The sequence below is a fragment of the Oncorhynchus mykiss genome, chromosome 27 (assembly GCF_013265735.2).
Source record: "Oncorhynchus mykiss isolate Arlee chromosome 27, USDA_OmykA_1.1, whole genome shotgun sequence".
NCBI classification, from domain to species: domain Eukaryota; kingdom Metazoa; phylum Chordata; class Actinopteri; order Salmoniformes; family Salmonidae; genus Oncorhynchus; species Oncorhynchus mykiss.
Genome location: NC_048591.1, coordinates 36,678,555 through 36,693,160, shown reverse-complemented (window position 1 = coordinate 36,693,160; position 14,606 = coordinate 36,678,555). Strand labels below are relative to the sequence as shown.

General features: G+C 46.1%; 1 protein-coding gene across 1 annotated transcript in view; it reads right to left on the bottom strand.

Moving 5' to 3' along the window:
• The window catches only part of LOC118936607 (START domain-containing protein 10-like), a 24,751-nt gene extending 10,363 nt beyond the window's left edge, over positions 1–14,388 (bottom strand). Inside the window, exon 1 of the mRNA XM_036965308.1 lies at positions 13,525–14,388. Coding sequence (XP_036821203.1) covers positions 13,525–13,689 — 165 coding nt within the window. The 5' untranslated portion in view covers positions 13,690–14,388. The remainder of the gene's footprint in view (positions 1–13,524) is intronic.
• Positions 14,389–14,606: the final 218 nt, after the last annotated feature.

The following is a 14,606-nucleotide window of genomic DNA, read 5'->3' as shown; positions in this document are numbered from 1 at the left end:
AGAGAATTTGGCAGTCTGTCCAACCGGCCTCACAACCGACCACGTATAACCACATCAGCCCAGGTCCTCCACATCCGGCTTCTTCACCTGCGGGATCGTTTGAGACCAGCCACCTGGGCAGACGATGAAACCGAGGAGTATTTGTCTGTAATAAAGCCCTTTTGTGTGGAAAAACTCATTCTGATTGACTGTCCTGGTTCCCCAATGAATAGGCCTGGCTCCCCAGTGGATGGGCCTGGGTCCCAAGTGGATGGGCCTGGCTCCCAAGTGGATGGGCCTATGCCCTCCCAGGCCCACCCATGGCTGCGCCCCTGCCTAGTCATGTGAAATCCATAGATTAGGGCCTAAAGAATTTATTTCAATTGACTGATTTCCTTATATGAACTGTAACTCAGTAAAAATTTTGAAATTGTTGCATTTATATTTTTTGTTCAGTATATATACACACTAATTGATTATAATATCGTCTTTGTATTTCAAAATCATTGTAATGTGGTTAACCTTAAAAATCTAAGAGAAAATCATATAAATCTAGAAATTAAAATTCAACTAGAGAGAGAGCCCTTAGGTGGTGGGAAAATGCCTCACTTGACCGTTGCACTTGAATCATTCCCACGGAGAATGTCTGAGCCCGTTACGCTATGAAACCACACACTATTGACGAGACTTTGATATTACCGGCCACAATATGTTGAAAACAATGTGTGGGGAGGCAGAGGCACAGAAACTCACACCTGGGGCGGCAGGTAGCCGTGGTTAGAGCGTTGGGCTAGTAACCAAAATGTTTCTGGATCAAATCCCAGAGCCGACGAGGTAAAAATCTGTCGTTCTGCTCCTGAGCAAGGCAGTTGAGTTGAGAAAACAATCAGAAATACTGTTAGAATGTTTTTCAATTGACTGCAATAGCCCCAATTAAGAGAGTAAACATTGGCTGTTAATTGCAAAATGGTTGGGGTCATAAGAATTTTCAGATATCAAAATGGAGAGGAGACAGAGAGAGGAGAGGAGAGGAGGGAGGGAGGGAGAAGAGAGAAGGGAGGGAGGGGGAGAGAGGAGCGGGAGAAGAGAGAGAGGAGCGGGAGAAGAGAGAGGAGGGAGAGAATCGAGGGGAGAGAGTAGAGTGGAGAGAGAGAGAAGGGAGAGAGGAGAGAGTAGAGAGTAGAGAGAGAAGGGAGAGTAGAGAGAAGGGAGAGAGTAGAGAGTAGAGAGAAGGGAGGGAGGGAGAAGAGAGAATGGAGGGAGGGGGAGAGAGGAGCGGGAGAAGAGAGAGGAGGGAGAGAATCGAGGGGAGAGAGAAGGGAGAGAGGGGAGAGAGTAGAGAGTAGACAGAGAAGGGAGAGAGAAGGGAGAGTAGAGAGAAGGGAGAGAGTAGAGAGAAGGGAGAGAGTAGAGAGTAGAGAGAAGGGAGAGAGTAGAGAGAAGGGAGAGAGTAGAGAGTAGAGAGAAGGGAGAGAGTAGAGAGTAGAGAGAAGGGAGAGAGTAAAGAGTAGAGAGAAGGGAGAGGAGGGAGTAGAGTGAGGGGAGAGAGAGTAGAGAGGGGAGAGAGAGTAGAGAGGGGAGAGAGAGTAGAGAGGGGAGAGAGAGTAGAGAGGGGAGAGAGAGTAGAGAGGGGAGAGAGAGTAGAGAGAGAAGGGAGAGTAGAGAGTAGAGAGAAGGGAGAGAGTAGAGAGAAGGGAGACAGTAGAGAGTAGAGAGAAGGGAGAGGAGAGAGGAGAGAGGAGAGAGTAGAGAGAAGGGAGAGGAGAGAGTAGAGAGAAGGGAGACAGTAGAGAGTAGAGAGAAGGGAGAGGAGAGAGGAGGAGAGAGTAGAGAGAAGGGAGAGGAGAGAGTAGAGAGAAGGGAGAGGAGAGAGTAGAGAGAAAGGAGAGGAGAGAGAAGGGAGAGGAGAGAGAAGGGAGAGGAGAGAGAAGGGAGAGGAGTAGAGAGAAGGGAGAGGAGAGAGTAGAGAGAGGAGAGAGGAGAGAGAAGGGAGAGAGTAAAGAGTAGAGAGAAGGGAGAGAGTAAAGAGTAGAGAGAAGGGAGAGAGTAGAGAGTAGAGAGAAGGGAGAGAGTAGAGAGAAGGGAGAGGAGGGAGTAGAGAGAGGGGAGAGAGAGTAGAGAGTAGAGAGAGGGGAGAGAGAGTAGAGAGGGGAGAGAGAGTAGAGAGGGGAGAGTAGAGAGGGGGGAGAGAGAGTAAAGAGAGGGGAGAGAGAGTAAAGAGAGGGGAGAGAGAGTAAAGAGAGGGGAGAGAGAGTAAAGAGAGGGGAGAGAGAGTAAAGAGAGGGGAGAGAGAGTAGAGAGAAGGGAGAGGAGAGAGAAGGGAGAGGAGAGAGTAGAGAGAGGAGAGAGAAGGGAGAGGAGAGAGAAGGGAGAGGAGAGAGAAGGGAGAAGAGAGAGTAGAGAGAAGGGAGAGGAGAGAGAAGGGAGAGGAGAGAGTAGAGAGAGGAGAGAGAGGAGAGAGTAGAGAGAGGAGAGAGAAGGGAGAGGAGAGAGAAGGGAGAGGAGAGAGAAGGGAGAGGAGAGAGAAGGGAGAAGAGAGAGTAGAGAGAAGGGAGAGGAGAGAGTAGAGAGAAGGGAGAGGAGAGAGTAGAGAGAAGGGAGAGGAGAGAGAAGGGAGAGGAGAGAGAGGAGATAGAAGGGAGAGGAGAGAGAAGGGAGAGGAGAGAGAAGGGAGAGGAGAGAGAAGGGAGAGGAGAGAGAAGGGAGAGGAGAGAGAAGGGAGAGGAGAGAGAAGGGAGAGGAGAGAGAAGGGAGAGGAGAGAGTAGAGAGAAGGGAGAGGAGAGAGAAGGGAGAGGAGAGAGAAGGGAGAAGGGAGAGGAGAGAGAAGGGAGAGGAGAGAGAAGGGAGAGGAGAGAGTAGGGAGAGGAGAGAGTAGAGAGAAGGGAGGAGAGAGTAGAGAGAGGAGAGAGTAGAGAGAAGGGAGAGTAGAGAGAAGGGAGAGGAGAGAGAAGGGAGAGGAGAGAGAAGGGAGAGGAGAGAGAAGGGAGAGGAGAGAGAAGGGAGAAGAGAGAGAAGGGAGAAGAGAGAGAAGGGAGAAGAGAGAGTAGAGAGAAGGGAGAAGGGAGAGGAGAGAGAAGGGAGAGGAGAGAGAAGGGAGAGGAGAGAGAAGGGAGAGGAGAGAGAAGGGAGAGGAGAGAGAAGGGAGAGGAGAGAGAAGGGAGAGGAGAGAGAAGGGAGAAGAGAGAGGAGAGAGAAGGGAGAGGAGAGAGAAGGGAGAGGAGAGAGAAGGGAGAGGAGAGAGAAGGGAGAGGAGAGAGAAGGGAGAGGAGAGAGAAGGGAGAGGAGAGAGAAGGGAGAGGAGAGAGTAGAGAGAAGGGAGGAGAGAGAAGGGAGGAAGGGGAGAGAGAAGGGAGAGAGGGGAGAGAGAGTAGAGAAAAGGGAGGTGAGAGAGTAGAGAGAAGGGAGGTGAGAGAGTAGAGAGAAGGGAGGGGAGAGAGTAGAGAGACGGGAGGTGGGAGGTGAGAGAGTAGAGAGAAGGGAGGAGAGAGAAGGGAGGAAGGGGAGAGAGAAGGGAGAGAGAGTAGAGAAAAGGGAGGTGAGAGAGTAGAGAGAAGGGAGAGGAGAGAGAAGGGAGAGGAGAGAGAAGGGAGAGGAGTAGAGAGAAGGGAGAGGAGAGAGTAGAGAGAGGAGAGAGGAGAGAGAAGGGAGAGAGTAAAGAGTAGAGAGAAGGGAGAGGAGAGAGAAGGGAGAGGAGAGAGTGGAGAGAGTAAAGAGTAGAGAGAAGGGAGAGAGTAGAGAGTAGAGAGAAGGGAGAGGAGGGAGTAGAGAGAGGGGAGAGAGAGTAGAGAGTAGAGAGAGGGGAGAGAGAGTAGAGAGGGGAGAGAGAGTAGAGGGGAGAGAGAGTAGAGAGGGGAGAGAGAGTAGAGAGGGGAGAGAGAGTAGAGAGGGGAGAGAGAGTAGAGAGGGGAGAGTAGAGAGGGGGGAGAGAGAGTAAAGAGGGGAGAGTAGAGAGGGGGGAGAGAGTAAAGAGAGGGGAGAGAGAGTAAAGAGAGGGGAGAGAGAGTAAAGAGAGGGGAGAGAGAGTAGAGAGAAGGGAGAGTAGAAAGAGAAGGGAGAGTAGAGAGAGAAGGGAGAGAGTAGAGAGTAGAGAGAAGGGAGAGAGTAGAGAGAAGGGAGACAGTAGAGAGTAGAGAGAAGGGAGAGGAGAGAGGAGAGAGTAGAGAGAAGGGAGAGGAGAGAGTAGAGAGAAGGGAGAGGAGAGAGTAGAGAGAAGGGAGAAGAGAGAGAAGGGAGAGGAGAGAGTAGAGAGAAAGGAGAGGAGAGAGAAGGGAGAGGAGATAGTACAGAGAAAGGAGAGGAGAGAGAAGGGAGAGGAGTAGAGAGAAGGGAGAGGAGAGAGTAGAGAGAGGAGAGAGTAGAGAGAGGAGAGAGTAGAGAGAAGGGAGAGGAGAGAGTAGAGAGAGGAGAGAGAAGGGAGAGGAGAGGAGAGAGTAGAGAGAAGGGAGAGGAGAGAGAAGGGAGAAGAGAGAGTAGAGAGAAGGGAGAGGAGAGAGAAGGGAGAGGAGTAGAGAGAAGGGAGAGGAGTAGAGAGAAGGGAGAGGAGAGAGTAGAGAGAGGAGAGAGTAGAGAGTAGGGAGAGGAGTAGAGAGAAGGGAGAGGAGAGAGTAGAGAGAGGAGAGAGGAGAGAGTAGGGAGAGGAGAGAGTAGAGAGTAGAGAGAAGGGAGAGGAGAGAGAAGGGAGAGGAGAGAGTAGAGAGAAGGGAGAGGAGAGAGTAGAGAGAAGGGAGAGGAGAGAGAAGGGAGAGGAGAGAGAAGGGAGAGGTGTAGAGAGAAGGGAGAGGAGAGAGTAGAGAGAGGAGAGAGTAGAGAGAGGAGAGAGTAGAGAGAGGAGAGAGTAGAGAGAAGGGAGAGGAGAGAGAAGGGAGAGGAGAGAGTAGAGAGAAGGGAGAGGAGAGAGAAGGGAGAAGAGAGAGTAGAGAGAAGGGAGAGGAGAGAGAAGGGAGAGGAGTAGAGAGAAGGGAGAGGAGTAGAGAGAAGGGAGAGGAGAGAGTAGAGAGAGGAGAGAGGAGAGAGAAGGGAGAGGAGAGAGAAGGGAGAGGAGAGAGAAGGGAGAGGAGAGAGAAGGGAGAGGAGAGAGTAGAGAGAAGGGAGAGGAGAGAGAAGGGAGAGGAGAGAGTAGAGAGAAGGGAGAGGAGAGAGGAGAGAGAGGAGAGAGGAGAGAGGAGGGAGAGGAGAGAGAGGAGAGAGGAGAGAGGAGGGAGAGGAGAGAGAAGGGAGAAGAGAGAGGAGAGAGAAGGGAGAGGAGAGAGGAGAGAGAGGAGAGAGGAGAGAGAAGGGAGAGAAGGGAGAGAGAGTAGAGAAAAGGGAGAGGAGAGTAGAGAAAAGGGAGGTGAGAGAGTAGAGAGAAGGGAGGTGAGAGAGTAGAGAGAAGGGAGGGGAGAGGTGAGAGAGTAGAGAGAAGGGAGGAGAGAGAAGGGAGGAAGGGGAGAGAGAAGGGAGAGAGGGGAGAGAGAGTAGAGAAAAGGGAGGTGAGAGAGTAGAGAGAAGGGAGGTGAGAGAGTAGAGAGAAGGGAGGTGAGAGAGTAGAGAGAAGGGAGGTGGGAGGTGAGAGAGTAGAGAGAAGGGAGGGGAAAGAGCTTGTTTGTGTGTGGGGGTGAATGTTTAATAGTAAAACCGTTGGCACAGAATTATGCCAATGTCAGGCTCTTAAAAAATGAGAACATGCGCGTGCCCACACACAGAGTTCTGCAAACCTGCCCTACAGTAACGCCATCTCCATGGTTACCTCAGCCAAGGGAAGACTCCACACCACAACAACAGACAGAAGATGGGGGAGGGGAGGGGAGAACCTAGAGGTCGACCGATTAAAATCAGCATGGGCCATTAATTAGGGCCGATTTCAAATTCATAACAATCGGTAATTATGGCCAATTTCACTCCACGAGAAACTGCGTGGCAGGCTGACCACCTGTTACGCGAGTGCAGCAAGGAGCGAAGGTAAGTTGTTAGCTGGCATTAAACTTATCTCATAAAAAACAATACATCTTAACAATCACTAGTGAAATACACGTGGTTGATGATATTACTAGTTTAACTAGCTTGTCCTCTGTTGCAAATAATGAATGCAGTGCCTGTTAATTTATCACAGAATCACAGCCTACTTCGCCAAACTGGTGATGAAGTGCATTCGCAAAAAAAGCACTGTCGTTGCACCAATGTACCTAACCATAAACACCAATGTACCTAACCATAAACACCAATGTACCTAACCATAAACACCAATGTACCTAACCATAAACACCAATGTACCTAACCATAAACACCAATGTACCTAACCATAAACACCAATGTACCTAACCATAAACACCAATGTACCTAACCATAACACCAATGTACCTAACCATAAACACCAATGTACCTAACCATAAACACCAATGTACCTAACCATAAACACCAATGTACCTAACCATAAACACCAATGTACCTAACCATAAACACCAATGTACCTAACCATAAACACCAATGTACCTAACCATAAACATCAATGTACCTAACCATAAACACCAATGTACCTAACCATAAACACCAATGTACCTAACCATAAATACCAATGTACCTAACCATAAACACCAATGTACCTAACCATAAACACCAATGTACCTAACCATAAACACCAATGTACCTAACCATAACCACCAATGTACCTAACCATAACCACCAATGTACCTAACCATAAACACCAATGTACCTAACCATAAACACCAATGTACCTAACCATAAACACCAATGTACCTAACCATAAACACCAATGTACCTAACCATAAACACCAATGTACCTAACCATAAACACCAATGTACCTAACCATAAACACCAATGTACCTAACCATTAACACCAATGTACCTAACCATAAACACCAATGTACCTAACCATAAACACCAATGTACCTAACCATAAACACCAATGTACCTAACCATAAACACCAATGTACCTAACCATAAACACCAATGTACCTAACCATAAACACCAATGTACACCAATGTACCTAACCATAAACACCAATGTACCTAACCATAAACACCAATGTACTTAACCATAAACACCAATGTACCTAACCATAAACACCAATGTACCTAACCATAAACACCAATGTACACCAATGTACCTAACCATAAACATCAATGTACCTAACCATAAACACCAATGTACCTAACCATAAACACCAATGTACCTAACCATAAACACCAATGTACCTAACCATAAACATCAATGTACCTAACCATAAACACCAATGTACCTAACCATAAACACCAATGTACCTAACCATAAACACCAATGTACCTAACCATAAACACCAATGTACCTAACCATAAACACCAATGTACCTAACCATAAACACCAATGTACCTAACCATAAACACCAATGCCTTTCTTTAAATCAATACACAAGTATATATTTTTAAACCTACATATTTAGTTAAAATAAATTCATGTTAGCAGGCAATATTAACTAGGGAAGTTGTGTCACTTCTCTTGCGTTCAGTACAAGCAGAGTCAGGGTATATGCAGCAGTTTGGTCCGCCTGGCTCGTTGCCAACTGTGTGAAGACCATTTCTTCCTAACAAAGACCGTAATTAATTTGCCAGAGTTTTAAATAATTATGACATAACATTGAAGGTTGTGCAATGTAACAAGAATATTTAGACTTATGGATGCCACCCGTTAGATAAAATACTGAACGGTTCTGTATTTCACTGAAAGAATTAACGTTTTGTTTTCGAAATGATAGTTTCCGGATTTGACCATATTAATGACCTAAGGCTCATATTTTTGTGTGTTTATTATATTATAATTAAGTCTATGATTTGATATTTGATAGAGCAGTCTGACTGAGCGGTGGTAGGCACCAGCAGGCTCGTAAGCATTCATTCAAACAGCGCTTTCCTGCGTTTGCCAGCAGCTCTTCGCAATGCTTGAAGCACAGCGCTGTTTATGACTTCAAGCCTATCAACTCCCGAGATTAGGCTGGCAATACTAAAGTACCTTTTAGAACATCCAATAGTCAAAGGTATATGAAATACAAACGGTATATAGAGAAATAGTCCTATAATTCCTATAATAACTACAACCTAAAACTCCTTACCTGGGAATATTGAAGACTGATGTTAAAAGGAACCACCAGATTTCATATGTTCTCATGTTCTGAGCAAGGAACTTAAACGTTAGCTTTCTTACATGGCACATATTGCACTTTTACTTTCTTCTCCAACACTTTGTTTTTGCATTATTTAAATCAAATTGAACAAGTTTCATTATTTATTTGAGAAGAAATAGATTTTTATTTATGTATTATATTAAGTTAAAATAAAAGTGTTCATTCAGTATTGTTGTAATTGTCGTTATTACAAATATATAGAAATAAATAAATAAATAAATAATGACATTTTAAAAACGGCCGATTAATCGGTATCGGCTTTTTTTGGTCCTCCAATAATCGGTATCGGCGTTGAAAAATCATAATCGGTCGATCTCTAGGAGGAGTGCACTACTTTCAATCACAGACACATGGGGATAACCCTGAACACTATATGAGGAACCCCATCTTTCAACAGCCAAATCTACACTCTAGTCTATCCAGCTTACTATCTATGGTCATGAGGACCTGTTATCAGTTACTACTGCAGTTTCACTGGTGATTCAGTAACCCAACTCTGTGTGTGTGTGTGTGTGTGTGTGTGTGTTGGACTAAGGACTTAAAAGTCACAATGGAGTTGAGAGAATAATGAAGTGATTGTGTCCACAGGGCAGACTGAAACAGGAGGGGGAAGACTATCAACGCAATTCTATTAAACTAATTCAGTACAATCCTCTACTGATGAGGGCAGGAGAGAGCAAAAACGAGAAGGAGACTGAACTGTGGTGCGTGTGTTTGAAACGTAAAACTGAAATCCCATGTGCGAGCGGTCAATGTTGGCAGTATATATGTATGTGGTCCTGTGGACCAGACAGTAGATGCTCACAGTCACATGATACACAACCTCTAACCTCAAACATTATACACACACCCTTCCCCCTGTATCAGACTGCACTACAGTCCGCTGCTGTGTTTAATCAAACATCCCTCCTTCTCCCTTGCTCCCCCACTCTACTCTCCCCCTCCCCTCTCTCTCCCAGGCCTGTCAAAGCTCATGTCTTCTGCTGGACATGGGTAGGCGAATGTGGAAGAGAAGGATGAGAGGGGATGAGTGTGTATATGTATACCATCAGTGAACAGGGTTTCCCCTCAGTCCTCAGGGTGTGTGTGGGCTGGAGAATGTCCACACAGTCCCAGTCAGTCTGACAGCGTGTTAAACCAGCCACATACAGGGCATTTCAGAGTGTGTGTGGGCTGGAGAATGTCTAAACAGTCCCCATCAGTCTGACAGCTTGTTAAACCAGCCACATACAGGGCATTTCAGAGTGTGTGTGGGCTGGAGAATGTCTAAACAGTCCCAGTCAGTCTGACAGCGTGTTAAACCAGCCACATACAGGGCATTTCAGAGTGTGTGTGGGCTGGAGAGAGTCCAAACAGTCCCAGTCAGTCTGACAGCGTGTTAAACCAGCCACATACAGGGCATTTCAGAGTGTGTGTGGGCTGGAGAGAGTCCAAACAGTCCCAGTCAGTCTGACAGCGTGTTAAACCAGCCACATACAGGGCATTTCAGAGTGTGTGTGGGCTGGAGAAAGTCCAAACAGCACCAGTCAGTCTGACAGCATGTTAAACCAGCCACATACAGGGCATTTCAGAAAGTATTCAGAACCATTGACTTTTACCACATGTTGTTTGTTACGTTACAGCCTCATTCTAAAATGGATTTACATAAAAACCTTTCCTCATCAATCTACACACAATACCCCATAACGAGAAAGTGAAAACAGGTTTTTAGAAGATTTACTATTTTATTTAAAATAAAAAACAGAAATACCTTATTGGACATGAATTGGAAAAGCACACACCTTTATTAAAATAAGGCCCCACAGTTGACAGAGCAGAAACCAAGCCGAGAGGTGGAAGGAGTTGTTCGTAGAGCTCCGAGACAGGATTGTGTAGAGACACAGATTGAAGGTACAAGAACACAGTTGTCTCCATCATTCTTAAACGGAAGAAGTTTGGAACCGCCAAGACTTTTCCTAGAGCTGGCCGCCTGGACAAACTGAGTAATCAGGGGAGAAGGGCCTTGGTCAGGGAGGTGACCAAGAACCCGATGGTCCCGCTGACAGAGCTCCGGGGTTCCTCTACTTTATGGTAGTGACCAGATGGAAGCCACTCCTCAGTAAAAGGCACATGACAGCTCGCTTGGAGTTTCCCAAAGGGCACCTAAAGGACTCTCAGACCATGAGAAACAAGATTCTCTGGTCTGATGAAACCAAGATTGAACTCATTGTCCTGAATGTCAAGCGATACGTCTGGAGGAAACCTGGCACTATCCCTACGGTGAAGCATGGTGGTGGCAGCATCATGCTGTGGGGATGTTTTTCAGTGCCAGGGACTGGGAGACTAGTCAGGTTTGAGGGAAAGCTGAACGGAGCAAAGTAGAGAGAGATCATTGATGAAAACCTGCTCCAGAGCTCTCAGGACCTCAGACTGGGGTGAAGGTTCACCTTCCAACAGGACAACAACCCTAAGCACACAGCCAAGACAACACAGGAGTGGCTTCGGGACAAGTCTGGCCAGAGCCCAGACTTGAACCTGATCGAACATCTCTGGAGAGACCTGAAAATAGCTGTGCAGCAACACTCCCCATCCAACCTGACAGAGCTTAAGAGGATCTGCAGAGAAGAATGGGGGAAAACTACCCAAATGCAGGTGTGCCAAGCTTGTAACTTCATACCCAAGAAGACGCGAGGCTGTAATCGCTGCCAAAGGTGCTTCAACAAAGTACTGAGTAAAGAGTCTGAATACTTACTGCCAAAGGTGCTTCAACAAAGTACTGAGTACAGAGTCTGAATACTTACTGCCAAAGGTGCTTCAACAAAGTACTGAGTACAGAGTCTGAATACTTACTGCCAAAGGTGCTTCAACAAAGTACTGAGTCTGAATACTTACTGCCAAAGGTGCTTCAACAAAGTACTGAGTAAAGAGTCTGAATACTTACTGCCAAAGGTGCTTCAACAAAGTACTGAGTACAGAGTCTGAATACTTACTGCCAAAGGTGCTTCAACAAAGTACTGAGTCTGAATACTTACTGCCAAAGGTGCTTCAACAAAGTACTGAGTAAAGAGTCTGAATACTTACTGCCAAAGGTGCTTCAACAAAGTACTGAGTACAGAGTCTGAATACTTACTGCCAAAGGTGCTTCAACAAAGTACTGAGTAAAGAGTCTGAATACTTACTGCCAAAGGTGCTTCAACAAAGTACTGAGTAAAGAGTCTGAATACTTACTGCCAAAGGTGCTTCAACAAAGTACTGAGTACAGAGTCTGAATACTTACTGCCAAAGGTGCTTCAACAAAGTACTGAGTACAGAGTCTGAATACTTACTGCCAAAGGTGCTTCAACAAAGTACTGAGTCTGAATACTTACTGCCAAAGGTGCTTCAACAAAGTACTGAGTAAAGAGTCTGAATACTTACTGCCAAAGGTGCTTCAACAAAGTACTGAGTACAGAGTCTGAATACTTACTGCCAAAGGTGCTTCAACAAAGTACTGAGTAAAGAGTCTGAATACTTACTGCCAAATGTGCTTCAACAAAGTACTGAGTAAAGAGTCTGAATACTTACTGCCAAAGGTGCTTCAACAAAGTACTGAGTAAAGAGTCTGAATACTTACTGTATGTAAATGTGATATTTTATTTATATTTTTTTATATACCTTCTCAAAAAAAAAAAAAGTTTAAATGTTTTGGCTTTGTTATTATGGGGTGTTGTGTGGAGATTGGTGAGTGGAAAAAACAAGTCAAGGGGTCTGAATACTTACCGAATGCACTGTACATACAGAAGCATAGCTCAGCCTGCCTTTGTGTGTCAGTATAATGATGATGGGAGTTTAATAGAGATGCTGATGATATTGCTGACTAATGGTTACAGGCTGATATATTGTTGATGATAATGATGATGATGATTATTCTGCTAATGATGGTGAGGATGATGAAGACAAAGACCTCTCCCCCAACCTCACCCTCCGTCTTGGGGTTTCAATGCCTCCGCACTTTACATGTCCCTGTTCTTCACTACTGTGGGCACTCAGAGGAGAACACTACAACAGCCTGGATCTCTCTCTCACACACACTTTCTACATTCATCAGCTGGGAGAGCATCCATGCTTTTATTTCAGTCTATGAATAGAAGAGCAAGATCATAGCATCAATGCCTCCTGAGCACGGACACACACAACCATATTGACACACAACACATACATTTACATACGAGTTTAGAGAGAGACACACAACACATACATTTACATACGAGTTTAGAGAGAGACACACACAACACATACATACAAGTTTAGAGAGAGACACACACAACCATATTGACACACAACACATACATTTACATACGAGTTTAGAGAGACACACAACACATACATTTACATATGAGTTTAGAGAGAGACACACAACACATACGAGTTTGGAGACACACAACACATACATATGAGTTTAGAGAGAGACACACAACACATACATATGAGTTTAGAGAGAGACACACAACACATACATTTACATACGAGTTTAGAGAGAGACACACAAGGATGTAACGGTTTGAGGGAGACTCCCAATTAGTGTGTGTATCCTGCTATGTGTGGTAAGCGGACTGCTGTCCTCCCTCTGTGTATGTGTGCGGAGCTATTATGAGAAGGTCCAGCTGTCCTGTATGAATACACAGAGAGATTACCTCTGCACACAAACTGAGCACCACACACACACACTCCCCTACAGGCATGAGTGCAGAGAGAGAAGGCCTCTCCTTAAGCACACATTAAACACTCCGTGGCATTACGCAAATCAGGCCAACGGACACTTCAGAGACAGATAGATGACAGCTCATATAACAGGCTTACTGCCTACCTACCAGACCCATCATAGGATCCCTTCTCTGACCGTCATGTCTGTCAAAAATGTGTGTGCCAGTTAAGGTACCTGCCATTCAGTAGCCCACACTCACAGGGAGCAGAACAGACTACCTGCAGATTCTTACATCACACACACACACACACACACACACACACACACACACACACACACACCTCTATTTGAGTTCACAGTAGCCTGCTCCTCCAGTGTGATGTCAGATATGATTAAACACGTATACAGTCCACACACATCCTGTTTGACCTTCTGTTTCCCTCTCCCCCTCCTCCCTTCATCAAACAACTCTATGTGAACACCTGTTTGCCGGCTATCCTACCACAGACCCGGATACACACACCTGACCCAGGCCCTGATCTAATTCTGTCCTTTCTTCCTGTAAATAACACTTCCTTGCCCTCCTTTGAGTAATATTACTTAAGGGTTTGAATTTATGCAATTTTATACTTCCTACTATGGGACTGTGTGACCAAGGTAGCCCGTATGGTGCCCTTTGCTTTACACACATTATATTCAGCTGTTTACCGGCCTACCCTGTTCTCACCTTAATCTTGTGGAGTGACTTCTCCTCGTCTCCTCCTATAGTCTGGGTCCACACGGTCATGCCAGTTTTGTTGTAGGTCAGACTCCAGCCCTCCTCGCTCCCGCACTCCTCCTTGAAGTTGCTGAATGCCCGGTCGTCCGGGATCAACACAGACTCCGCCGACATGATCTGTTAGCGAGGAGCGCGAGCTCGCTCTTCTGCAGGTCACCGGGAAGAACAACGACGAGACCGAGCCGAGGTAGGGGAACTCCCGGTGGCGAAGAGACCCAATCCCGAGGCAAACTGGGACGAACGGGCGCCGGTGAAGAGTGACTGGGCTAAACGACGCACTCCTCTATCCTCTGAGTGAATTATTCATCTAATTTAATTTATCGCCGAGCAAGCAACCAGCTAAACCGAGTCTTGTTATGATGGGTGTTAGAAAGGGGAGCTGCGCGGGATCACCGAAAGCGTACAAAAACGAAGAAAGCACAAAAACCGGTATAAAAATAACATGTATTTCATAGAAACTATAGTCACGAGTGGAAGCTTTCCGGCTTTTATCTTATAACACTATTGACCCTCTGGCGTGAATCAATTGCAGTTCAATATGGTCGGCAGCAGCTATTTCAGGGAGCCATATGTTTCTGCTGTCTCACCGCGACTCGGCTGGAAATGAAAGGCTGACAAGTCCGAGGGTTATGATCAATCGTTGCCCATTTACATTTCAGTTCCCCTGCGTCGCTGTGTGCCCCCCTATGGTCCCTCGAGGTTGATGGTGCAGTGTGGAGAAAAGAGTACAGCGTTGGTGACACACAGAGAAGCGATAAAAGATTGACAATCGAAGTGAAACCGCCCACTCGGCTACGTGCACACACACATCCTTCTATAAGGGACCAGAAATCAGCTGCGCGCCTGGTCCTATAAACTGGCGGGTGCTCTCCTCCCTTCCTCCATCCCTTTTCCCTGTTGTTGTTTATTTTCTAACTATTTGTCTGTCTATTTCAACAACAGAACCATTACTGCGGGAGATGGCTTTGGGAAAATGCCTTTAGGAAGTGACGTTTCTAGGATTTGAAGACAATTGGAGGCTTAGCCCAAAG